This window comes from Micropterus salmoides, unplaced genomic scaffold (genome assembly GCF_014851395.1).
Source record: "Micropterus salmoides isolate LMB-PRFRI ecotype aquatic unplaced genomic scaffold, ASM1485139v1 Ms_hic_scaffold_16, whole genome shotgun sequence".
NCBI classification, from domain to species: domain Eukaryota; kingdom Metazoa; phylum Chordata; class Actinopteri; order Centrarchiformes; family Centrarchidae; genus Micropterus; species Micropterus salmoides.
Window position 1 is genome coordinate 29,715,013 of NW_024040707.1, and position 27,670 is coordinate 29,742,682.

At 40.6% G+C, this 27,670-nt stretch overlaps 1 protein-coding gene across 4 annotated transcripts in view; it reads left to right on the forward strand.

Annotated features, from left to right (window-relative positions):
• The window catches only part of agrn (agrin), a 261,254-nt gene extending 237,953 nt beyond the window's left edge, over positions 1-23,301 (forward strand). For 2 of the 4 annotated variants that reach the window (XM_038723324.1, XM_038723326.1), the window contains 11 exons: positions 394-528; positions 3,097-3,187; positions 3,497-3,661; positions 3,893-4,004; positions 5,627-5,638; positions 7,542-7,658; positions 10,239-10,422; positions 11,239-11,326; positions 15,901-16,125; positions 17,589-17,692; positions 20,419-23,301. In XM_038723324.1, coding sequence (XP_038579252.1) covers positions 394-528; positions 3,097-3,187; positions 3,497-3,661; positions 3,893-4,004; positions 5,627-5,638; positions 7,542-7,658; positions 10,239-10,422; positions 11,239-11,326; positions 15,901-16,125; positions 17,589-17,692; positions 20,419-20,579 — 1,394 coding nt within the window. In that variant the 3' untranslated portion in view covers positions 20,580-23,301. The remainder of the gene's footprint in view (positions 1-393; positions 529-3,096; positions 3,188-3,496; positions 3,662-3,892; positions 4,005-5,626; positions 5,639-7,541; positions 7,659-10,238; positions 10,423-11,238; positions 11,327-15,900; positions 16,126-17,588; positions 17,693-20,418) is intronic. The other 2 variants (XM_038723325.1, XM_038723328.1) reach the window with 1 other exon arrangement.
• The last annotated feature ends 4,369 nt before the right edge of the window (positions 23,302-27,670 follow it).

Below are 27,670 nucleotides of genomic sequence, written 5' to 3' on the forward strand. Positions count from 1 at the left end.
CTAAAAGCGTGAGTGAGGAGAAAGAGGGGAGCCTTGTGAGCTCAGCGGGGATGGGGTTCATTAAAGTGCTCTCTTCACCACAGGCTCTGACTGCTAAAATAATGACGGGTGAATTCAGATGGGCAGTGGCAGAGGGCAAAACCATCATCCACCAGACGCTCCTGAGCCTTTCCCACAGTCAGCGTTGGCACATAAACATGGCCGCATGGCGGGGAGGCTCTCTACTGTTTAATCTGGCCGTGTAATATTTCCAAATCCTATTAGAAAATGACCTCTATTAAAGAGGAAATCCACATACCCTGCTTCTCTACCCTCTTTTTACCTCCCTCCCCCCAGATGGAATAAAAGAGAAAATGGTTTCCTCATGGGGGATTTTTATGTGTATGTGTCTAGGTCCAACTTGTGCTGACGTCCATGACCCATGCGAGCCCAACAGGTGCCATCCATCTTCCCAGTGCCAGGCGCTGCCCGAGGGAGGCTACAAATGCGAATGTCCCATGGGACGTGAAGGGAGGCACTGTGAGAAAGGTGATCTGACTTAACGCTGTACATCCTGGTATAACTCCATAACTTCATGCCTCAGTTTTTCTCTCCAGTGCATATCAAGGAGCACCAATGTTTTGGTCTGGAGTCAGCTGAATAGCATCCTCCTCGATTTTTGCCTCTTTTCTTCTTTTTTTTCATTCTGCTCTGACATGTCCATCCTTCCTGAATCGAAAAAGGAGATCAAACGCAGAAAGAGGGGTGGGGTTTGAGCCTTCAGGGTGGGAGGGGATGGGGAGGGTTGGTGGGCCCCTGAATAGAGGTAGATGATTGGCCCCGTTGGGCCATTCACCACATCGACTCGGCTGCGCTTGTTAGTGGTTATTGCCTTCCTCAACTCCCTGCCTATCTGCCCCCAGGTGTTGTGTTCAAATATGTTTGTTGCTACTTAACTCCACATGGCAGAATCGGGCCGCGGCTGGGGAAAAGACCAGAGCACGACTCAGCTGCTTTTGAAGTTCATCATTAGCACTTTTGGTTGTGTCGCATTCTGAAGTCTACCCATGTTTTTTCCCTCCCTAAGTTTTGTAGATGTTGTCATGAATGTTTGCTTCTGTAACTGACTGAAAGAGAATATGCTATCATGTACATTGCTAATAAAAGAGAAGCAGCACCCTTGCACCCCTGGGAACTTAGAAAAAACAAATGGGGTAGCCTCCTTCCAAGTTAGCAGGTGATTAAAATAAATTGAGGTGAACCAAAATCAATGCTGTGTGAGCGAGAGTCTCCCATTCCAAAAGGCTATTTTTTCACAGGAATCAATGAGATGACTAATCGCATCAGTCCTCCCTGCCGGTGGTGATTAATGGGAGCGTCAGTCAGCCAGAGTGTCAGTCCCAGACAGGAGCTCACAGATAAGGCGGCAGTCAGGTGAACATACCCTCTGAGGGCTGCGCTGAGAACAGTTAAAAAGACAGCTAGCTTAGAAGCCACTCATCACCAGCCTGAAGGTCAATTAGTTGTATTATTAAGTGTGCGTAATCTAGTGTGTGCGCACGTTCAGTTGAGCTATTGTTTCCATTTCAGTTCCGCCAGGGCTCGTCAGTGCAGCTTGCACCATCACCAGCAAGAACTTTTCTCAAGGGCGTTCCAATCGTATTGAATGGCCTACTTTCCTCTGTGCTTTTACCCCGCGATAGTGTAAATCATTACAATTTAGTGATGAAAGCAGGATCACTTGAACTCAGCCGGTCCTTGAAAACCTAACTGCAGGGGTGAGTTTGAATTTCAACGTTGTTTTACATTCACTGCCTTAGCTACATCAAGCCAGGGACCATGTTAATGTTTATGTGTGTGTGAGAGAGAGAGATAAAGAGAAGGAGAGAGAGAGAGAGTGTGTGTCTGTTGATTGATTGGGGCCGGGACCAGGAGCTTTGATTGCAGACAGATTAGATTAGATTGAGTTTTTAACTGGCAAAATGTGCGTTGTAGCTGCTTTGTTATTGCCTTTAGTAATTTTATATTGTTTTGATGGGTTTTATTGCAAGTACTAATTAGGTAGCATTACTCAAATATAAACAAAATTACCACACCACTAGATGCAACAGATCCCTAAGTATTGCTTTTAAGGCATTTATTTCTGTGGCGTTTCACCAAAGGATAATTGTGATAAGTTCAGCTTGACCAACTTTTCTTGGTTGTCAAGCCCAACTCCTCACACTTAATGGGTTGTCCTTGTCACTCAGCTCATGGCTTGGACCTCTAGTGACTATTGATCACAGTGCTTTCATTTTAAACACAAGGTGAAAGAGAAATCCCCCTTCACACTCCTATATAAGAAACTTCATTCTGAGCAGCTCTATTTCTCTAATAGAGTTCAGAAGTTTGGGACGAACCCTTGTTTTGTGTGCAAGACAATTTTTCCCTCTCCTCCATGGTGCGTGCCATCATCATTAGCAGGCTTCTGCACAATAGCTAATTAGCTTTCTCATCTCAGTCTGCCTTCTGACTCGACTCAGCTAATCCCAGCCAATTACGAATAAAAGCTTTCTTACCGGCTACATAGGTATGTGTGTTCATTCGTGTGTGTATGTGTGTGCGCGAGTGTGAGCGTCTAGTATTGCCTCTGAATGATGGTAGTTTTAGCAAACAACACCATAAACGCATACCCCCGGGTGACACTTGAATAATTTTTAATGTCAAGCCACTTGTTAGAAGGATGGCACAGTGCCTGTCCTAATCACTCCAGACAGCCAGAAACGGGAAAGCCAGGCGTAGACCCATCGCAAAGACATGAATTTGTAAAAAGGCCTGCCAAAATACAATGGCTGCATTATTTCATGGGCCCCAGCTGTGGTGTTAAACTCTACATGTCTCCGAAGGTTCTTTGTTATACTGTGGCGGGCTGTGTAATCAGTCTGACATAAGGGTTTTTGAATTTTTTTGTTTGAATTTCTGTCAAGAGAAAGTCTTAATCCCAAAGGCTATGAAAACACAAATCCATCTCTTTCCATAATGCTGACAGGTCCCTCAAAGATGTACTGACTATCCCTGAATTTCAATTCTGTCAGCAACAAAAACCTGAGGATGAATATAGTCTCTTTGTTTTTCCAGTGGCTGAGCGGAGAGGGGCTTACATGCCACTATTCAACGGAGACTCTTTCCTGGAGCTGAAAGGGCTCCATCTCTATGGGCATGACCTGCGGTAAGTCCTACGTCTATGCATTAAACCTGCACAGTCAAAACTTGTTACTAAACGCAGGAAATCATGTAGTTTTCATAGACTGAGTTTGTTCTCTGCCTAAGGTAGAGATGCCTTCCTTAAGCCTGAGCTGACAAATAACACGTTATCTATTCTATCATAGGTAGAATATGTAGTATCTTTACCTCATTTCTACATAGAAATACTGTGAGTGCACCAAAAACAAGCACACAAACATTTTTGTTTTATGTATAGTGGTGTATCTCTGACTCTTGCGTGTGTTTACTGGATTTGCTTGTTCTGTGTCTGCAGTCAAAAGCTCAGCATGACAGTGATTCTCATGGCCAATGACTCCAATGGTCTGATCTTCTATAACGGCCAAAAGTCTGACGGAAAAGGAGATTTCATCTCTCTGTCACTCAGTGAGGGGATCCTGGAGTTCCGCTACGACCTGGGGAAGGGACCCGCTACCATCAGGTTAACATCATCTAACAGGGTTTAACTAGGGACAAACAAATGTAAAATAGATTTCAAATAAGGTATTAAGAAAGATATACAAGGCATGAAAAAGATATGGGGGTTGCTGTAAAATTATATTTGAACATGCTACAGGTTAAAGGCCATACTGAATACAGTGTTTCCTAATATATTACTCACCTGAATGTCTGTGTGTGTGTGTGTGTGTGTGTGTGTGTGTGTGTAATTCAGGAGTAAGGAAGCAATCCAGCTGAACGTGTGGAACACTATCGACCTGGAGCGTTCCAACCGCAAGGGAGAGATCATGGTGAACAAGAAGGACCCTGTCCGAGGGGAGGCACCAGTAAGAAAGAGCACGCTAACAAAGTGCTGCTAATGGTTATCTTGCTTCTAGCATGCAAGGCTAATGGGCCTATTCTATGCTTAGCTGTATATACTGTATTTGTGTGATTATCTGCGTGCTCTTATCACATCAGCCCCACAAACTTGGGATATAGTGCTATCTTTTGCCGTTGTAGCGACGGTTCTACTTGCTGCTTTAGGCACAGTTGAATCAACAAACTTTCCTCTTTGCGGAGGTTTTCCACACCAGTTCACACCATGTGGTTGATTTTCTGAAAATATACCACTGTCTCTCAATATCCATCAAGGTAAGAGGGACAGTTCCGGGTGTAGAGGGTTAGTTTGAAAAGCTGTCTTAATTATGGAAGTCCTGTATTTCCACTTTCCAAAAAAAAAAAACTCTGCCTTTCAGCTTGCTGACATACTGGAGATAAAACATACAGAAGCACAGAGCCAAAAAAAAGCAAAAGCAGAAAGCAAAAGCAGTTTTCACTGATGGTATACAGTCAATTTTATAAATTCAGCCTTTGAGGTGGTGCCTGGGGAGGTGGAGGCAGATAAAGGAGATAGCAGCAGCGAGAAGAGCGTAATGAAACTCTTCAGCCCCGTGTCTAGACCAATAAAGCAGGTACATGCTTCCAAATGAAGGCGATCTAATAGTTTGATAAGCCTGTAAGTCATCCAATTATATTAAACAGTGTAATTTGTGATTATGAACATGCACTCTGTCAACTCCATCATCTTCCTCTAAGACGCTCTCCTCCTTTTTTTTCTCTCCCTGCTCTGTCCTTCCCCCACTGCCTCCCGTCGTCCGTATGATAATTGTGTTTTACTCCAGCAACAGAGGCAGAAAATCTTATTAAAAGAGGAGAGGAAGGGAAAAGCGAAGATGGTTAGGGTTTGGGGGGGGCGCAAGGGATGAGCTGAGACTAGTTATGAAGCTCAATGCAGAGACCCCATCCAGTATGGCTTTCAGCTAATTCTCTCCTACTCCTGCTTTAAGAGCTAGGAGGGATATATAGTAGGCTTTGCTCAGAGAAACCCATATCATATCAAAGTGGTCACACACATGCACATGTATGGATACATATTGCATGCTGGGAACGTTACAATCAGAGCTGGCTCGGGCTCTGCCAGCATGATGAAGTACATACTTTAAAAGGCACATAGGTACAAATAGGAGAAATATAAATCTTCTTCACCTCTCACTGAATGGTGGCACTATCTGCTTCATGCATGGCCTTCTTATATTTTCTGTTTTATTTGTAGTCACTCTCTTAAGTGTGAACACACGCTTGCCTTGCACAGCTTTGTGGTCGTATGTGTATGTATTGTATATACAGTACAAAAAACATGGGCTCTTGACATTTCTCATATTCTTATTCAATGCACTTATCTTACTTGTCAGTACTATACTACAGCTATGTTTAATGCAGTTACAGACGTGCCAAGTGTGTATGTGTGGATACATGAGAGTATATGTGAGTGTGTGTATTTCATGGGCTTTTGCACTTGCCTAGTTCTGCATGCCTCTCTGTGCACAGACACTTACTAGTCTTCCCCTAATAACCCTCTTCCTCCCCATTTTCTTTCTTTCTCTATGATGTGCTGTCTGGAAATAAGAAATCACGCAAGGTAATGAGACAAGTCCCAGTCACACCTTAGCCCATGTTTCATTTGAGTCGTTCACTACGTCCTCTCACCCCCATCTCTCCATGCAACAACAGCACAGAAAAAAAGGAACTTCTGCAGAGCTGCGGGCAGCTTTAAAGGCACCAGTTCTGTAGAAAAACTTTGCCATTTCATAAGCCCATACACACACACACACACACACACAAACAGCACTGAAGGAGAGATGCTCTTAAAGAACACGGTTTGGCTTTCACCTCGGTCCATCTGCCGTGGGGGTGGAAGGGGGTGGGAAGGTGGGAGGGAAAAAGGAAAGGAAACAGTCATCTTTGTGACGGCCATTGTTTTTAGCAACAAAGAAACGTCTTCATTAGACAGGCGTAGGCAGGGATATCACGCCAGTGCCACGTGGCTCTTGAAAGTGAGAGCGAAGATGGGAGGCAAGCGAAGGGGAGGAAATATACCGTAGGAGACGGTGAGGTGCCAAGCCAAGCCGAGCTGTTCTTTTGTCATCTGCTCTCACTTCTTTTGGACATAGGAACAATCCTCCATAATATCATGAAGTCGCTCACTCTTTCACCCACTCACTCGCTCGTAACAACACAAACTGAACATCACTGAGCAAGAATCACTCCATAGAACCAGGTGCAGATTATTACCTGTTTAGAACAGAACAGAACATTATGCACCATTTCATTGCATGAAATCTCACATTAGATTCATAGAAAGGTCACTTTGCATAGGTTGTGTGTGTGCTCAAATTGTAGAGTATGAAGGTGCAACACAATCAAAAACCAGATGCCCAGGCGAGCAGGTTCAGTTTGCATCTGTAACTTTCACCTTCAGAGTAAGTGAGTGTTGGAGAGGACTAAGGTCTACATAAAGAGCCTGAGGTGGCCTGCTCTGCTGTGCAATTGGTCACAACTTTTGGCTAAGCCTGGAGGCACCAGCCACAGCTGTGTCCAGCAGCTTTGGCCAAGGTCCTCACCCTGTCTGTCTCTGTTGGAAGTGGCTCAACGTGCAGTGGCACAACCCCGGGCTTCAGCCAAGCACCGCTGCCTCATGCACTCCAAATCCCATCCTAAATAAAAACTGAGGTAGTTCCAACTGCAACTGCACAAAGCCTGTTTGTTTGGCCCCTTCCATCATTTTTCCAGCAATTAACTCCACTTTACCCCTCTGGCAGTTACTGCTCTACATAAAATAAAGATCATTAATTCCTTCCCTGTGAAGTGGGCCGGCTCTTCCATGCAAAAGAAGGAAGCATCACCTTGCTAATGCAAAGCAATTGTCCCAAAGGTTTGGTGGAAAGAATCGAATTTCATAGCTGTCTGCCGCCCAAATGAATTGCAATTAATGTCTCCACACTCAACTGTTTGAAAGGTCGGTGCTTGTGATCAGCCATTCATTAGAGATGTCTGTAAAGAACCATCCATATCTCAAGTCCAGCCTGCTCCTGATTTCCCTTTGTAGTCTCTTTTTATGTTTCACAGATAGAGGATAATTGACCACTCTCAATTATGTTGTAATGTATCAAGTGTATTGACATGGATAGAAGGCATGGAAGTGCCGTTAAAGCGTCTGCCAGCTACTATATGGATAAATCCTTTTTTGTTTTGTTTTTTAAGGACAACCTATAAAATTGTGACATGCCTGCAAATGTGGTTTATTAATGTCACTCTTTATATCTCGACTAAAACGATACAACTTATTCCATGCTCCCTATGCACATAACTCCACTCATTAAAGTAAAACCATAAATCATTACATCCTGAATAAAAAAGGAGAAATTTCAGATTGGGCATGGGAAAAATAAAACTGGGTGTTTTAAAGATATATGTGGAGCTTTTTTCATGATTGCACAGCTCTAGCTCACCAGTTGATACGTCTTTGTGTCCTCTCTCATCAGAACCTGCACGTAGATCTTAACCTGAAAGAGTCTCTTTTTGTTGGTGGAGCTCCCGATTACAGCCGACTAGCAAGGGTCGCTGCACTCACGGATGGCTTCAAGGGAACAATCCAAAAGGTAAATGTTTATAAGCCTCTATTTCTTGAAGGAGTATTGTGTCATTACTTCTTCATGTGGATTTAACTAATTTATATGTTATATGACTCAGGGCCCTTGTTCCATCCGGACGCACAGTAGCATATTCAACTATACTTTTTTAGCTGTCCAGCTGTCATACTACAGACTCTCATATTAATAATTTTCCATTATAAGCTTACACTGTGACGGGCAGTGACCCTGCTCATTTGGATTAGCATGCACTAATAATAGACTGCACATTTTGAAGTCCCTCCCTTTCACTTTTTTTTTTCAGATCTTTCCCTGACAGCCTTCCAGTTTTTTTATTTTTTTTCTCCGGCAAAAAGCTCATCTCTGAGTGCCAAAAATAACCCAGTAGAACAAAGGCAGGATGTTGCTGTTTGTGCAAACTTGTCATTAGCTCTCTTCTGCAAACTTTCCCTTGACAGCTTCGAGCAAATCAAAAGCTAAATGTGGCGTTTGTGTTACTTGGCCTGTAGGGAGTAGTTAATTACGAGGAAGAGAATATGTATTCTCAGTTTGATGTCCCGTTTAAAGTGTGTGGTAACAGTGTGAAATTCATGTTTAGAGGAACAACATATTACAAACAATCTATAGTATCACTGTACACAGTTATTTGCTCTTAAGATGTGTTGTGACATTCAGCAGAAAACACAATGCCCCATAACTTGATATTTTTCTTTGGACAACAACCAAGAATGGTAACAACTGATAATCGTCAAGTGTTTTGCTAAGAAGAGAAAAATTAAATCAGATACATTTGACAGCAAAAGCAATGAAAGGGACGTAAGAGATTTAAAAGCAAGACAAGAATCATAAAGGTAACTCTCCAAGGAAAGGTTAAAAAACAATTAATATTACATAACCATAGGTCTATAAAAATAGTTTTTAAACTTAGCTTGTAGGGACTTTATGTCTGACATACAACCATAATGTTAGCCTCACTGGAGTGTGTAGTATATATTTACTGTATATTATAAACAGTATGCCATATAATAAAGGCACTTAAAACATATTTTCTCAATCAGCTTCTTACTATTAATGAACTAACACCTAGATGAGGATACACTTTTCTGACAAAGTTAGAACAGTTTGGGGTATTTGAAGCTGGGCTAGACAAAATGAGACAAAACCTCACTCCCTCTCTCTACTGGCTTCCCTCCAAAGCCACTCCCCCAAGACACATTTTCATGTGTGCAAGCAAGTCGGGAGGAAGGCAGGTGCCCCAGCCCATCATTTTGTTCGGACCGAATGAAATTATTGCTTGTGCTTATTACAGTTCTGCGACAGCCACAGATAGATATTTTGTCATATGTGTCAGGGCATTTAATTTGTTTATTGCTGTTGGAATGTAAAGAGAATTTCAACAAATACAACAAAAAAAATGCTGAAATAGGTTACCTACCTTACCTTTAACATGACAGATTTCTGTTTTTCTCTCATTGTCCTTGCTTTTCTCACTAGTTTGAAGTAGGCAGGGCTCATTTAAAAAAAAAAAAAAAGGTGTCACATATTTCTGTGCACCAATCACAGTTTAGCAATATTTAAAAACAAATGTGATGTCAGCTTATGTTGCCAGGCCACTGTCAATTAAATCTTACATTTTTTTAACCAAACTATAACTTTAATTTATGCTTATTTAGTAAGAAATATTTCATTTTCAATAGAAAGTTTTTCAGGGTATTTAAAGGGTGTTGAAATTAGATTGTGAGCCAGGTTCAGGTGTGAAGAAGTTTCGGAGCCTGATGAAGACTTAACATAGCATGGTTTATTGAGCCCGGCCGAGGAGACACAGTGCCAGCATACAACATGTGAACACGTCAAATGCCAACACCAAATCTGAAGGAGAACATCATTTGGTCCCTTTTATGTTTCTGTCTTCCCCCTTGTGCCTGTAGGTTTCAGCATTAGGTCACCTTTTTTCCTAGAACAACAAATCTATCTGATGTTTAGACTCCAGTGCTTCATCATATTGGAATCTCTCACTATCCATGAGTTGTACTCTAATCTGTGGAGCCAGTGAGTTCTTGTAAACATTCTTGTAGGACTTAACCTTGTAAGATTCACAGAGAACACTGATATCTGCTAGCCTGACGCCTGAGCTGCTGTTTCTAAATAATCAGTCTATTGTTGTCTCCCTGACAAGGACAAGTACATGTGAGAGCTAAAGCCATAAATGTCAGAAACACTTATGGGGTCTGCTAAATTACTCTTAGCTAGACCTGTCTTACCTTTCCTTGTTACAGCAATTAAGACACTTTAGAAAGTGGTACTCCAGTGATTTAGGATTGTACTTCCATAAAGTCTCAAAGACAGATTAAACAAGATAAGTCAAAGGCCAAGATATCCAGACTTTTAATCTTGTATACTACATTTACCTTGTAGCATTTCTGTTAGACCCTCATTGCATGTCTTTCAAACTCCATGGCTCAAGTTTGTCACACATAATGTAAACATGTACCCTCGAGTCTGAGATATCTCTGACATTGACAGTAAGCTGATCTTTGGTGTGTGAAAAATCGGTAGAGTGCCTGCTAACCTCATGTTTCCTGCTCCCAGATCATTCTGATGGGTACCCCCATCCTCAGAGAGGAGAATGCCCTGCGCTCCAGCAACGTAGCCATGTTCCAGGACCACCCTTGTTCCCAGGAGCCCTGCCACAACGGCGGCCGCTGCAATCCCCAGCTGGACACCTACGAGTGCATTTGCCTCAGTGGTTTCTCAGGAGGACACTGTCAGAACAGTGAGCATCTCTGTCTTTATCGTCTTTCCTTACAGCCATTTTACATTTGTTTTATCCGACTTTAAGTCAAAGAGCCACAGGCGATCTTGATGCTTTAACCGATTTTATACTACTATAACTATAATTGTAAGAATCAGTGTCATTCGTCTCCATTTACAATGACAGCGAAATCATTGAATCATGAATTATTGTGACTGTACAAATTGTTCTATTTCCACATTATTTGGTTTTTCTTTAAAGGTTTCAATGGCAGCATTTTGTGTGGCAATGAAATCAACTATACTTTATATAACACAACGTGTTCTCCGCTCACCTTAATGTAAGGTGACCTACTAATCTTGTTTTTTTTCTGCGTGTAAGACCTTTGTTTCTATTGTGGCCTGTCTAGGCAAGGTAATAATGTCGATATTAGACAAGCGATGTCTCTTTTATGTTATGGTTATTATGTATTGATTTCAAACTAATGCAGCAGTTATGAAAATGATGAAATGTGTCAATTGAATATTCATGAAATGCTCTTTTCAAGAGTTGCACATCCCTTTCATCATCTTCATGTCACTCTGCCAGACATATACTCACTCTGGCCCGCTCTGTCTTACATACTCAGTCACTGCCTTCCCCATTAACCTTGTTCGCGTGGCCGGCTGTCCCTTTTACATTAATTAAAACTACAAATGCACCAACACTCTCCCCTGCCCCATTTGCTCACACCCCATTGCCTTCAGCTCTGATAACTGAACCCTCTGTCTTATTGATTGGTATGATCTCATCCTCTGAACACTCCTCTTTCCCCCACCCCTTCCCCCTCCTTCACAGCCATCTACGAGAAGTCTGCCGGAGAGACAGAAGCCATCGCGTTTGATGGGCGGACGTTCATCGAGTACCACAATGCTGTTACAAAGAGGTAAGGAAGAGGACAAGGGGATCATCCTCATCTATTCTGCTTTATCCAACACCTCCCTTGTAGCTATTAGCCAAATAACCCCTCTATCTATCTCCTCCCTTGGTCAGCCATGATGACAGTGTTGATGAAATCATCAGTGCTTGGTCTTCAGGGTGAACTAGGCGGTTGGCTAATAGCTCATACCCCCTCCGTCCATAGCAGTCGTGCGCCGCTTTTGACAGAATTTCACTAATTAGCGAGACAGTTAACAATCAGTGTAGCCCTGAGCACCCTCAGTTCACTCTATGGTCTACTGCCTAGTACACAGTGGACAATACACACACATGCATGATTCAACTTTGAATGTGTGTATCACTGTTCTCCATAAAACTGGCATCTGAAGACATGTCACCTGCAATTTTTAACACTCTGTAAAGGGAAAATAATGACGCAAGTGAAAAATGGTTTCTGGAGCGGGCATAAAAAAAAAAAAAACGAGAAATCCTGTTCCTGTAGGCAGCTGATGAGACATTTTTACTCTTCCATCCATCTACAAGGTTGGCAAGAGTTTGCCTCCAGGTTGGCATAAACAAAAATGTTTATGTGATGAACCTGAAAAGACATCAAGCATACGGCTCTATATCTTCGTCTCACAGCTCTTCACACAAACACTCAGAGGTGTGAAAACCGGGCCACAGCCTGCAGATCATCACTCTCCCATGGAGACGCACAACACACACTCTCTCAGAAACAACTGGCTGGAGAACTCTGTCGGATATGTGTGTGTCTTTATGTGTATCTTTGCTGTTTATCCGTGATCTAGGCGTTCCAGTTGCGTGACCTTTGTCCTGTCCTTCAGTCGGACCACCCATGTTGTTGTCCACACGTGTCTTGTCTCATATAAATGTCCTTCACTGTCTTTCCTTTTCACTCAAGCCAACTGACCAATGAGATCCCAGAGTAAGTAGACTTTATGACTGGGAATTTTGCCCAGCTTCGAATCAAGCCCAACTAACAGCAACAAAAAAAGCCATTTTTGACAGTTAACCCAATTGAAGAAAATTAAAGTACATTCAGTTTCCAATCATAATTTCCACACAGAAATCATTTTTAACGTTAATGTCAGATTTTACATACAAGCTCCATGTCCATGATTTAATTTGACAGATTTCATTATTTTAAGTACATTTTACAGTGTCATTAGATCCTTTCTTTTTTTCCACTGCCAAGGGAAGCATGAACGTGTGCATGATAAGCATTGTGCTCCACCCTCAGAGAAAATGTATTGCTGTTCTAAGAATGTGCAATATTTTATGCATGGTTGTAACTTGTTCATAAACAAAAGGAATTGCCATGCACTTTACGCTGAATGTCATTAACATTTATGTGGGATATGAATGAGACCCCTTGAAAACGGATATACTAAATACCCCTTAACCTAGTTTCGGGTGCCTGTAGAGTTTCTGCTTGGGAAAGCCCTCGGTCATGACTAAGTTATTAAGGGTTTTTCTTCCTGCTCATTAGCTCGGTAAGTAACCTCTTTTTAAAAAATCCCACAAAGTGGCGAAGCAGAATTCAGCTCAAATTAAGCCGACTGGATTCAGCCCAGAGTTCCAGTCGATGCCAGGGCTTCTGTCATTTAGTTTTTGCCAGATATCTAACTGTAATTGTGAATAATTACGGAGTCGGCCTTACAGAGAGGCAGTGACATGTTAATCACAGATTTGTCTCCCTTTGTAGATTAGACCTCCAATTGAGATCTCTCTGCAGTGTGTAGCCATGGGCATCAATCTCACTTAGCAGGAGAGGACAGTGGTCCTTGGAGCCAGACTGTCAAAAGTTTAATGGATGTCACATTTACTAAGAGCCACAATGAGTGTGAATCTAAGCAAACCAGAGCCCTGGTGCAGCACTCTGAAAGCGTGCCGATCAATTTAGCATGATTTGATGCTGTAAAGGAAATGAAAACATTTCTCAAGAGGCCATTAAGAGCTGGGTGAGGCCAAAACGTCCAACACTCACCTTGGGTTAATGTTTCTGTTACTATTTACAGCACCCTTTGATCGCTCCTCCTTCACCTCTCTGCCTGTATATGAAAGCTCAGGTCGATTTGCTCAAGCCCAATTATTTCAATGACAAATCATATCTGGCCATGACTCAGCTGATATGGCGCTTGACCCCATTTTTTGACAATTGACCAATTTTTCTCATTTGCTGCTTCCATCTCTAGACAGAAGGTAATTGCCGCTTCACCGTGGCGTGCAGCGCCATAAATATAAAGGAGTTGTTCAATAATTGGACGGTGACTTAAAGTAGCCTTTGTACCGGTGTGGACACTGACCATGAATGTACTTAATCTTGACACTCACATTTAAAAAATGCTTCATCACAGGGCATTTTGGTGCATTAGTCATCATCTAGATCCAACTAGTTCCCTTGAGAACCTCCTTTTATGATTGTGTTGTGATCTCGGCTAAGCTACACACTTCCTATGATCACACAACAGTTGTTATCGACTGTTGACATGGTCGATATTGTGGTAGAGCAGATAAGTTATGCTTTTTGCAGCTACAGGTCTAAACCAGACATCTGTGAGTCACCCAGTAGGCTCACAACATCCTTCCTTCCTTCCCTCCTTCCTTCCTTTCCTTTCTGGCCTCTTGCGCTTAAACTGCATGCCGTTGACTTTCTTCCCTGCTCCCTTAAGTCCTGAGTCTCTGGAGAACCCATCTGACCAGAGGTGAGTCTCTCAAAAGCTTTTAGACTTTGGTGCTGTCCATTTGCCTATCGCCTCCTCACCCTCCCCATCCTCTCCTCCTCTCCTCCTCTCCAGACAACCCCTCCCTGAACTCTCACAGGGCTAAACTCTCCTCCACAGAGACAAGATTGTTTCAGTTATTGAGATAGAGTTACCAATACAAATCACAAAGCGCCTCTGCATATGCCTCAATTAATTCTGAAGTTCAGAGCTCTGATAACACAAAACCAGCCAGAGCTGCAGCATCTTTGCAGTAGCTGTCCTCCCTGATGGCTTTTTATTATTCTAACCACTACTGCCACCTAGAGTTTAAACAGAGGACAGCACTCTGCGAAGCCTTCTGAGAATTTGAATACATATAGGACATAGATAAAATCCCTCCATTTACAAAAAGAAACAGCAACACACCAGAAATCTATGAAGTCAGTGGTGTATATGAGATTTAGAACGTTGTGCGCCAGCGTTGTTTTATTCATGATATATTCAGCACTTTTAATAACCTTGACCTTATCACTGACAAGCCGCTCCGATGGAGATTTATTGGGCCCTGTAAGCTCTTTGAGGGTTTGCCAAGAGAGGGTTCACTGAGCTGTATTTGTGGGCTTTTTTTTCTTCTCTCCCTGGAGAAAAAAAAACATGATGCTCTTAACTCATACTTTTTTTCGGTTCCTGTTTACCTCAGCAGTTAGTTAATCACGGGGGTCAAAGTTATCAATCTAAGAATGTTTTTGAAGGAAGAAATCAGAGAAAATCAAAATTGTCTCTGAATTTTCTCCACTTCTACTGGCACTGTTGTTGGCCTGAGCTGTCAAAGTTGCTTTAGTTTAGGCCAGCAGTCAATGAACTCCAAAGTTGAATATGATCCCATTTCTTCTATACCTGGTGCTCCTTTAAAAAAAACTCTACTCTAAAATACTACTTACATTTAAGGAGAACTTGCCATACTCAGTTCCTCGTTTACCCCTGCCATTTCCTGTCTGTGTATACTCTCATGAACCTCTCTGCTTGCTATGCTGACTCCTTTGTCTTGTTGTCTGTCTTTTCTAATCTGTCTTCAGCTCTGTGCTGTTTGTGAACTTTTTAACCACGTGTAATTGTTTTGTTCGTTTTTTTGTCATACGTGTCCTCACCTTGTCTTTGTCTTTGTGTTTAAATACCCTTTGAAGAAGTGAAAGTATATCCATTTGACAGATGTGCAGACAGTTGCAGATCGTACATACACATTCACACAAACTGAAGGTATGATCCTCTTGGTGTCAACTATATCTCTGCTGAACTCATAAAAACACAGGGACAGTTAGTGTATTAGTGTGCAGGAATAGTTTGTGTGCGCACACATACAGTAGAGGCACATCACAGTGTGTATTTTTCTCACATATCGGTGACAGTGACATACTGTGCCTCTTAAGGATAGGTGGAAGTCGCCTACTCTCTGCATCCAAATCACCCCCGCAACTGTAGCAGTTAAGAAACTGGAGATCAATCCGCTGCCTAAATAACACACACACACACACACACACACAGGAAGCACTGAGCAGCAATGCAGTTCAGTCTCAGCAGGATGTAGGAAAGTTAATAGCGAAATAGCCCCCTGCTACTCCTAAACTCAGTCTGCATCTTTAAAAATCACTGTAAATCTGTATGAGACTGGAGAGCCTGAGCTGCAAAGCTTTCTGTGTCATGCTTGAATCATGGGTCCTTCAAGAAAACAGCAGAATTAACTTGCATCACTTATGAAAACTACAAATGACACTGATTGCATCAGCTTCTCCAAAGATTAAAATTCATTTTGATGAATTATGCTAAAAGCTAATTAATTTACTTTCTGCTCTCCTAGTGAGAAGGCTCTGCTGGTGAACAAATTTGAGCTGAGCATCCGGACGGAGGCGACCCAGGGCCTGGTGCTGTGGAGCGGGAAGGGCGTGGAACGCTCTGACTACATTGCCCTGGCCATTGTGGACGGACATGTCCAGATGACGTACGATTTGGGCTCCAAGCCCGTGGTGCTGCGCTCCTCAGTGCGGGTTGACACCAACCGCTGGATACGCATTAAGGCTAGCAGGTAAGATAGGAGATGACAGGTAGCTGTGGATCAACAGTGAAAGCTTTTACATTTAGACCAGGATTAGACTTAATCCATATTGTATTTGTGTTGCTGCAAACTGTGCAATCTCTTGCATGAATCCTCTGCCACACAGTGATCTCTTGCACTGAGATGACTCTGATTAGTTTCAGATTAAGGTTATTTTCATGCCTGGCCATGCATGAATATGACACATTGCACATCAAATTACTTAGACACATTAATGAATGTTCAAAAGGGAAGAACATATGGCAACACCCCAACACATTTATTCAGGAAATAAATAAATAAAAATAATAAAAACATCACACAACAGTATATAAATTAACACATACACTGTATACACCATACTGTATTACATACATTGATCCTGTGAGTGCTTTATATAAGGGAAATAATTGCATTAGAATGACATTTAAAAACATAATAAAAATAAAATAACATACCTATGAATATATTATAGTATTAATTATTATTGAAGAAATAATCAATCAAAATAGAATACATGTTACTGTATAAGTAAATTCTGTTACAGTGCAGTAATCAGACTTTGCTTGTAGGGTTCTTTTGTGTTAATTTAAATAGCACAAATTAGTCCAGGGATATGCAATATGCAAGCACAGAAGTAGTTGAAATAATGAAGGCCTTAAATACTAGATGGCGATTCAGGAACCCTCTTTTAAAGTCTTCAAGATAATGCTCTTATGATGTTAGTTATAAGTAGTGTATTTTCCTATATTCTGGGTCAAAAACTGATTGAGGCCCACTTGCATACTTTCCTCTATTGGTAGGTTCAGTCTTGTACACATTTTGTGAATCTACACCTATAGCATGTGTCTACAGTATATGCATAAATAATTCAATTAGACACAATAACAGTGTTTTAGTTCAGTACATCGATAATCAGTCCAGAAAAAAAGCTTGCAATTCTTTTTGCCATGCAGTGGCACATTATCCTTCATTAGAAATAAATTAACTGCTGATACTTGAAAATGAAACTCTTCCACGTGATCGGGATGGATGTTGATAATGGTGGTGTAGATCGCAGCATGTGGCAATCACAGCATGCGGCATGCAGCTTGCAAAGCTAGTTACATAGCTATCTGTGTTTGCCGCTTGCCTTTAATGACAATCTCTGTTGGAAAGCCACTTTAGTGGGTTCAAATTAGCCCCATCATCACAATCCTTAAGTGTGTGCTAATGCGTAACACAGAGCCACCTAAAATGAATGGTGCTCTAACGGCATCTGTTAGCTGGTAGACAGGCACATTTAGAACGCTGCTTGGCAAAGGCAGTTATGTGAGTGCTTAGTGTGTTGGCAGTGCAGCAATTGAGTCTTGATGCTTTAGATTAAATGAAACTGCTATTTACAGCTAATCAGTATGACATACATGCATCAGACTGACACCTCAACTTCATCTCTCTTTCTTTCTCCTCCTCAGAGCACTTAGAGACGGCTCTCTACAGGTTGGCAATGAAGCAGCAGTAACAGGGTCGTCGCCTTTGGCAGCAACACAGCTGGACACAGACGGAGCGCTCTGGTTGGGTAGGCGCCCGCACATATGTAACAAAATATCATTCAGACTTGAAAATGTGTCTACAAATGCCATACATCAAGTCAGGGGAATACTTGTAATTCTGTAGTACTTTTTCATCCTAGCCACTGGTAGAAGGCTGCCAAAGATGAGCAATGAACTCATTGGAATTGCAGAGGATAAGCAAAGTCTCTGGCAGGGAAAAAGTATGTCCATGCCTATTCAGGTATTGAGTTGAGAAATGAAAGGCTATCTGACTAATTCAAAAGTTGTCTGCTCTCCTGAATTGAAAATGACCAAAGTCAGCCCGTTATCTACCTCAAGTTAAATTTTGTCTGAACCTGGCTCAGAGAAATCTCTTTTGAAAAAATACACACGGCACGGTGGGATTGAACGTTCGTAGGAAATAACATTAAAGACGAGAACCGAAATAAAGTCAGACTGTTCTTTGAAATGCACAGTGCAAAGTGGCGAAGAGGCAGGTTTAAGAGGAGAAGCAGCGTGAGTGACATTTAAGAGACATGCTGCATGCAGAGGTGCGCTCGTGTACTTAGGTACACACATACAAACACACACACGTACAGACGGGGAAGGCAGAGAAGTGGAACAGGTGCTGAGCGAGCCCTGCAGGAAGAATACATAATCCTCACACAGCCCTCCCATCGAGAGCCCTTCTCCTTTTTAAATCCCCTTTTCACTGTTCATCATTAATTCATCTGTAACTTGCATGAAATTAGCCCTGTCGATCCCTGATTCCGAGGCGCGCAATCCGATTAAAGGGGGCAGGGACAGGGGATGTAAAGAGCTTGACGGGATTTGAACTCCCAGCCCAGCAGACTAAAAAGAGAAAACAGGATAGAGAAGAAGAGATGGGGAATGTGTGCGTGTGTTGGGGGGGGGGGCTAAAATGAAGCAAAGAAAAACATGATACAGGAGGATTATTACAGTGTTGATAGCTGAGGAAGGTGCAGAGACAGAGCGCAGATGGCAGCCAGGTAAAACATCAAAAACTAGGGTCAGCCTTTCTCACAGTAAGAACAGATCTTGTGAAATTCTGAATAAAGACATTTCATGCTGATTTATTGAAAAAGACTCTAATGACTACGTTGGTTGTGCTGGCTCAAAAGAGTAGCTCAAAACACCATCAAAAGGAAAAAGGAGCCAGCCACACACCCAGCAATTAGGTCATCAAGTCTGCACAAAAGGATGTTATAAGACTTAGTTTAAAAAAGAAAAACACGTTTGGACGATTTGAAAAAGAAGCAAAAGTTCAGTAAAGTTAAAAAAGCAAAATGGTAGTATAAGAGGCTGAAATATTTTCCATTTTCCATTTTAAAATGACTATGACAGATAGATTAGTTGAATTTACATCCAGTCCACATGTTCTTTAAAGGGTCATTTAGCCAAATAATAAAAGTTAAACCTTGTGGTATTTGGCCATGCAGTTTTGGCCCCCGACCCACTACAATGGAGATGAACGGTATTTGGTTAGTGGTGCTCAAAGCACTAAAACGACTAAAAATTAAAAACGATATACAGCAAAATCTCTTTTCATCTCTTTTCCCAGAACATGCTGTCAACATGTTTTTAGGAACTTATTATTCAATACAAAATTGTTTCAAGTTTGGTTTGACTTTAAGTCAGGAAAAATACATATCTATGCCCATGTACATCAAATGTCCTTGGTTTGTTTTGAATAAATAGAGGAAGAAGTGTGTAGCAGTGGGATCCAACATGGTTGAACAGCCAAAGAAAAGTGCAGCAGCCATAAGAACTCAAACTAAGAAAAATCTGTCTTAGTTGTGAATACACACGTGATGGAAAGGTGGCATGAAGGCAGTTCACAGTACAGCATTGGGGGTTCAGCATGATGGAAACAAATAAAAAAAATATTGATATTAGGTATTCCTAATTTTACACTCTGTCACCACCTTTCATTTGTAGCCCATTTTGGAGCACTTTATGCACTGTGTCAAATTAAAAGAACCTTCTTTCTCGTCTAACTTAACTTTCTGTGGCTGGTATGCAGGCTTTCTGCCTTTTCCCCTTTAATCATCATGGTTTGGCAAATAAAGCATCACCCTGTCATGTCTATCAGCTGGTGTCATCATGTGAAAAATCAAAGAAAAATAAAGACAAAGATTGACAAAGACAAGCAACTGCGTTAGCACCAGCACATTTCTCCACCAAAGTATTTCACCCTTTTGATGGCATGTGCGAGTTCTAGCATGGTATATAATCCAAACCTTTGTCCTCGTGTTTGATCTTTAAATAGGCACTCCGTGCATTTTACACATGAAGGTCAGTTCACTAGTCATGGGGAGTACTACTCGGCCTGTGAAAACAGTTGTGTCATACCTTCTGTGACTCTGGAGGAGCTGAGAAAATAACCCCTGATGATGTCATGAGGGGATATCTTGACTTGGGCTCGAAATTTAAAATTTGTAACAGAAAGCCTGCCTTACAAATGGGGGTTGTGTTATTTGAAAAATATTTAGGTAAGGCCTAATAAACAATGCTATTGGCTTTATTAATGGATATTTAAGAACTAGTGTTATGCATTCTTGGCTTATATGGAGCAGCCCTTTAAAAAATAGTTGCTATGATGAATGATTTATCTTGCCTCAGTCTGGATTATTATTCTCTGATACATGTCTCAGTTTTATCTTAATGCGAATGTATGAGTGTTTATGTACAGTAGCTGATTCATCATTGTATCAACCTATGTCTCCCTCAGGTGGTCTGGAGGAGCTGGTGGTGGCCCGTCGGTTACCCAAGGCCTACAGCACCGGCTTTGTTGGCTGCATCAAGGATGTGGTGGTGGACGGCGTGGAGCTCCACCTGGTGGAGGACGCCTTAAACAGCCCTAAAATATTACACTGTTCCGCCGCCAAATAACCTGGCAGAGACAAAATATTAAAGGAAAAATGAGAAAAAAAATGATACCCTCCCACCTGGTCCCTCCATAGCACCCATGTCTCCTGCTGTAATTATTTTGTATTTTTGTATACTTTTCATCGCTTTTTATATGGAAAGAAAATGAATATGTTGTTTTGATTTTTGTTTTATATATTTTGTTCTTCTTTTTTTTTATCTGCACCTCCGTTCACAGAACACACTTTCTTTTCTTTACTCCCATAGCCCTTCAGCTTTTTCAAAAAGCAGGCTTCTCTGTGAAAAAGAGATCTTTTATTCTTGTCAGTTTTGTTGTTTTAAAACAAACGTCAGCATAAAAAAATAATTGCCTGCTTCTTTTCTTCGCTCATTACTTGAATATACTGATGGACCTTGCTGATGATCCCTGGTTACTGCCTTGTCTTGGTGCCATATCTATCGTCCACATTCCCCAAGCATGGCCAATACATTCATGAATATAAAGACTTACATTCCCCCGTGTAAGCTGGACGCAGAGTATGCTGTGGCCAGTGTGTGCAGTTCTGTAATGCTGCAGCCAGCTTGCATCTCCAGTCAAGAAACTGTATTCAGCCCCGGTAACCCTCTGTATTTTCCTAATGGGACTTTTCAGATATTAGTCAAGCTGCTACAGTGAGAAAGTACACAGTCAAAACCACTCGATCAACCCCCATCTCACAGCGCCAAGAAAAAAGGAAAAAACTCTCCACTCGATCTGAATCCCATCAGAGCCTTTAGTTTTGAAATATGACTCACGAACACTGCAACCCGACATCACGGAGAGAGAGCGCTGCGTTCCACAATGACTCGCATATCATTAGTCATAAGTCAAGACATGAATCATAGACATGAATAAATGTTATAAATATAGAGTATATAAATAATACCTGAGACTGTGAATATGTAAGATGGGTTCTCTTTGCAGAATTGTGCTTCTCATGTAATATTGTGCGTTCTGTTTTACAATCAGCAGATGAACTAATGATGACCACTATAAATGCATGCACTTCTGCAGTGTTGGTTTGAATCTGGTTTTTGTTTGTTTGTTTTTTTTATTCACATTTTGTTCCAAAAAAAAACAAAACTTTCTATTTTGGAAAATGTCACTTTTTGGGGGTTTGTTTGTTTGTTTTTTGCAATAACTATAAAACTCTTACTTTTTTTCTTTTAGAACCACTGATGTAATTTCAGAAAATACAGAGCTCAGAATAACGTTTGACATTTGTTCATTCCCTGTATCTTTTTTGGTCGTCTTTATTTTTCTTGGGAGCAGTTAGTTTTGCAGGACCATAAATGATGCATAAGGGGTTGTTACCAAATCTGACCTTAAGGAGGTGCTGAAAGCAAAGACTGAAGAAAAGGACAGACAGAAAGGAGGCAAGAAGAGATCTTATCATTGGGAAGTGCTACTAGACTTGGGAATGTCCTGTGAAACGACAGTCAGTCGTCAGTACAAACAAAAATGCTGCCTGAAACTTAATTTTGTTTTCCCGTATTTGACCTAGGAGCATTCCTGGAGGAGTCTTTATTTGGCTGGTGAGAGAGACTGTGACGTTGTTGTGACCTTTTCAAGCCATAACAGCCGCGAAAATGGGAGAAGATGCATAACCCTACAGTACTTGCAAATTAACATAGTAACGCATGGATTTGTATTACTAGTGCAAATTCTGTACCATTCAGTGAACTGATGCAACGTGGAGCCGTCTTTGCTGAACCACAATAAGCTGCGATGACTGACTTAAAGACACTTGTTTTGATATGAGAACCTTGGCAATATTATAAGAAAAAATCATGCCTGTTCGTGATAGAGTATCAAATGGTCTTTTTTTTCATAATTATGTTTTCCTTCTTAAATCATCAAACAACCTGTTTTTGTACAGCCCTGCAAGTTTAAAGTGTAAATTTAGCAAATGTGTGATCTGTGGAGGTTTATGTTTTTAGTAATATACACTGGAACCATGTCTGACTTGTCTGTTCACCCACACGATGATATACCTTTGTACATGGGGGAGGGATAGCCCTAAAGCTATAACTGTGTTGTGTGTAATCAAGCTCTGAGTGTCCACACCAGATTAGGAAAACCTTTCTGGTGTACTAAGACACGTTGAAATTCCAGCACTCACTCTATTAACCTTAGACTGGTCTAATTTTACCACACCGTTCACTGAATTTGATGAATTTGGTAAGACTGAATAAAAGAGAGCGATTCCTGTGTATTTGGAAGGACTTAAGAACAATGAAGACAATTGCAGTCTATGGTTTGGGTGGAAACTATTAGTTGCCTTAAAAACTGGTCACCCTGACTCTGAGCAGGTGGCAAAGCCGTTATCCATATAACTGTTTCCTTACTTTAGCCAGTGTATTAGCCTCATCCCCATAATGTAAATGAGTAATAAATAATAATGATAACTATATTAGTAATAATGCTCATACAGAAATAAATCCCAGGGGGGCTCTGCAATTGTCCCCTCTGGCTTTTTACAAAAAATCTTCTATTTACTGTTTTTTGAATCTATTTTCTGTTCCTTATTTATGTCTACATGTGATTACCCTCCATTTCTGGCCTCTGTAAACTACTGTCTGACTGCGCAAACCTCTTCAAAGGGCAGTGCACCGAGTAAGAGTGGCATGACCTGAACATTACTAACTTTATGACCTTTGTCTTGTGTTCCTACCACCATGAAATAAAATGTCAACCAAATGGGAATCCTTTCTTGTCAGCCATCTTGATTTTTGTCATCATGTGATTGATTTGTATTTTGATGACTTTTCAAAGGATAAGGCTGATGTTATTCTGTAATTTCCGAATTGTCAACAAATCCTGGTAGAAGAGCAAAACATGTTTCAGTACTTTCTGACTTCCTTACCTTGTCTGTGGCTCTAAGGCCCAAGCCTGATCGTTACTTCCGAAGACATCATAGGCATGTGCTAATTTGTTAGTGACAAGCTGTGGGATTAATATACAAAAGGTGCTTGACTCGAGTATTTCTGGCAACAGGATGGCACATGTGGTATTGACTCAAAATAAACTACATGACTGCGGAAGAATGAAACAAATGAACACATAACAAACTGTTCAGTTTGAAAACTGTATACCGAAATAGAAAACTGCATTTGACATCTGAGCATTTGTAGTAGTACTAAATAATACTAGATAAATCATTTTCAAATTATTTTAACACATGGTTAGCTTTTTTCCTGAGCTTTCAACCACTTCTCATGGTTTCCCTCTGTAGTTGTTGTTTGCTCAGTTGTGACTGAGATGGCTAAGGCGTGAAAGACGTCTTAGACCATTATTTGTTTCCAGGCACCTGGGTATATTGAAGCAATTCACAATTTAAGACTTAAATCTATGTTCTGTGTTAATGAGAGGTTTCTGCTAACATTTTGATTGAAACCAGATCAGATTGTTTTTCCAGATCTAAGCTATTTAAGCCAGCACGCTCCCACACATAAAAAAAAAAAGCATTTCTGGCTACAGTGATATTTACTTATTTACTTTACTTATGATTCAAATAACCTACAGCAATCTCTGGGGCTCTACTGCTAATTGAAAGCCTGGGATTCAAAAGAAAAAGGAAGCTGCTGCACAGCTTCATACATCATTCAGTATCCCAAATCTGTCTTGAACATTTCCATTAAGCCCCAGATTTAACGAGTTTAATTTATTCCTTGCTAATGACACAGAAGGACATTGCATTTTGTGTTGTGTTAATTAAAACTCTATGAAATGGTGTAGATTAAAAAGTTTCACCCAGTGAGGAATCCGTCTGGGGAAAGATTGTTTTCAAGTAAAAAAAATGTAAGTAATTCGATTTGTTTTCCAGGAATTAAAATCAAAACAAAATACAACATCTATTCATAGAACCAAATAATTGAAGGATCACTGCTTGGGTGACACTCAGGGGAGCTAGACAGTTGAGACGGTTTGGGGTGAATGATGCCTTGGAGGACACAGGATTCACAGAACCAAGGAGACACAGAAAGCTAATTTTGATTCATGTGTCGAGCAACTGACTGGCTTTGAGAAAAGCTGCAGAAGCAGCCAAAACGTTTTAGGATGTGTTTTTTAAGACTTGTTGGGGAATGCAGTATGTACAAAGGTCAAAGTGGATTTAGGAATCATGCAACAAACAGATCTTTCAGCCTGAGAAAACCATGATCGTTTAAGAATGTTTTCTAAACCTAAATCTAGACCTCACCCTTACCATTCTACATTTCACCCCCTTTTGTGAAATAAAGTTTCTTTCTCACAGCTTTTTATGTCTACATGGTAATAAAAGTTCTTTCTCTCGGACAAGGCTCCAGCTGTCCAGCTGCTTCACTCTCAGTATAAGTCCTCTTTGTTTCCCTTTCCAGATTTTTTTCAATCTTTGGACTGGCAGATTTGCAAGTCTCAAGGCTAAAGAGGTCAAAGGCCACAAACCTACAGAGGCAGCCTCCTCGGGGTAGATGGGGCATCCTGGTTTCCAATCCGCTGTGTGGGAAACTAGGCTTTGCGCTCTTGAGTATTTTTGTCCATCTGAGACTCAACAGGACATGAGTCTGCATGGTGATAAAAGGTGAATGTTTTAGTCCAGCAACCTCATCATATCTTTCTATCCCTAACTTAACCACTTCCATAATTTTACAAATCATTCTTTGTCACAGTAAATCATTAAGCAAACCCAGCTCTTTTGTTTTTGAAATTTGAATATATTTTATTTATTCTGTTTGTTCCATTCATGTCTGCATAGTGTGAAAATCATCCAGGGCACATATTATTGTTGCTATTTAGTGTAAGATAATTGAGTTCCATAGTGTATGAAGATGTATGTAGAATGTATATAATGCATGTATGTAACATATCCTATACCGAAAACCTGTTTACTATCATGTATAGTAAGTAAAAATGTAAAGCATACATGATCCGAGTTACAGTTTTTCTCAATTGCATAAACACTATAAGCAGGCTTTTGAATTAAAATATAAAAACCATAACTCCATTTTTCAAAAAGCACACGCATTTCCCTAAAATCTATACACGAATCCCTTCATTCCTCATTGCCTACACCATGTGGTCATTGAGAAAGCACTGACATTCAGTATTATTTACTCAAGGCAGCACAGGTTGAGCTCAATTGCTTCTGACAGGGAAAACTACAGTTATAAATACCACCATGAGTGTTTTTCCTCTATTTGTTCGTAAAATATGTATTAAATTAATTTTTCAGCTATTGAGCTTAAATACATAGCATAACATGACATGATAAAAAACATAACATCCTTTGTTGCATGGTGTCCACATATGTGGATAGTTAAATAATTTAAAAATAGAACCGAATTTTGAAAAAAATGTAAATGGAATTGTATTTTAGCCCAATTTTGAGCGATAAAAATAATCTTTAAAAATCTATATAATGTTTTTAAAAATTCCTGCATGAGAGGGTTAATGACAGCAATTACAATGTTTAAGGTCATGACTATTTGTAATCCTGCTCCCAACACACAAACACTAAAACACAGCTTGACTGACCTTCTCAGTCACATGCATAAGCAAAAGTGAGCTAGCCAGTTATGGACTAAAACATGTGCATTTAGATTTACAAATTTACAAATTTACAAATTTACAAATCCCTCTCCATCATCTCAGTGTTTGTCTGTAAACTGCAGCAACACACTGGGACAAACAGTGGAAAAGCAAATCCATAGATGTGAAGCCTGTGAGCTCACAGACAATTGCATAAGCCCATCCATCCCCCAGTAGATTAACCTCGACTGATAACCATAGGCTGTGACGTCAATGCTGCCCTGCCTCTCTTAGTCCTCTCCCCCACCAGCACCATTCTCCAGAGCTTCAAGGCTGTCCCATCATGAGGGTGTAAAAGAACCTCTTTTATATATATATAGGCCTGTATATAAAAAAAACACCTCTCACCCCTTTGCGGGGTGGTATGTGTCATCCTCAAACTTGGGTCCTCTGCCAGAGGCCTGGGAGTTTAAGGGTTATGTGCAGTATCTTAGCTGTTCCTAGGACTGCACTCTTCAGGACAGAGACTACTGATGTTGTACCTGGAATCTACTGGAACCACTCTCAGTTTGGGGGTCACAGTCCCCAAGCTATACATAGATAGATAGATAGATAGATAGATAGATAGATAGAGAGAGAGAGAGAGAGAGAGAGAGAGAGAGATGTAAATCTTCCTCATCTATCACAAGGAGCTTTACAGCATAACAATACACTGCACAGGTTATGCACCTAGTTGGTGAAGATACAATAAATCAATGGATGAATGATTTTAATCAAACAGGGGAATTGATATTGAGAACCGGCCTTTATTTTCCACCACCCCATAATATAAGTAGATGCATGTATGAGTTATTAAGACAGTTTCTTTATTTTATATTATTTTACAGGTTGTTGGCCTACAGCTTTACTGTCCTGCTCCTAAACACCATTATGAATTAAATAGTAAAAATCGGAATCAATAGGTTATTCATTTTGAAACTAATCATAACTTAAGCAAATAAAATGTTTTAACCTTCCAGCATGGACAACAGCTAAACAACATGTTGTGGTATGTTTTAGCTTGTTATGTTATTCTTTGATATTAATCTGAAAACATGAACTCTTGATGTTCTCTGAATGCATCAAGTTAGCTAGGGCTGTTCAGAACAGGACAGGAAAAGAAGACTGTCTTGCAAAATAAAAGTATAAAACGGTCAATGGCAAAAGAACAGGTAGGCCGACCTAAAAAGCCTTCTTAAATGTTATAGTAGGCTAGTTTACATCAATAAGACATCAAAATACCAGATAGTTTGACGTTAACAAATTAGCACATGCCTATGCTTGTATATGAAGAATTTTACAATAACAGAAATCTTTTTTAATTGTCCAACAAAATGAAAAATATCTGAATCAAAATGTCTCTGCAGAAGTCGGGAACAGTGCAAACATACGGAAAATATCAATAAGTTAATACAATTATATAATAACATAAACACAGTACAGGAATATTTGACATAATCCGCCTACGGATTTCCCTTTAATGAGCCTATAAATCACGGCCTTTGTTTTGAAGGCATTAACCGGAATA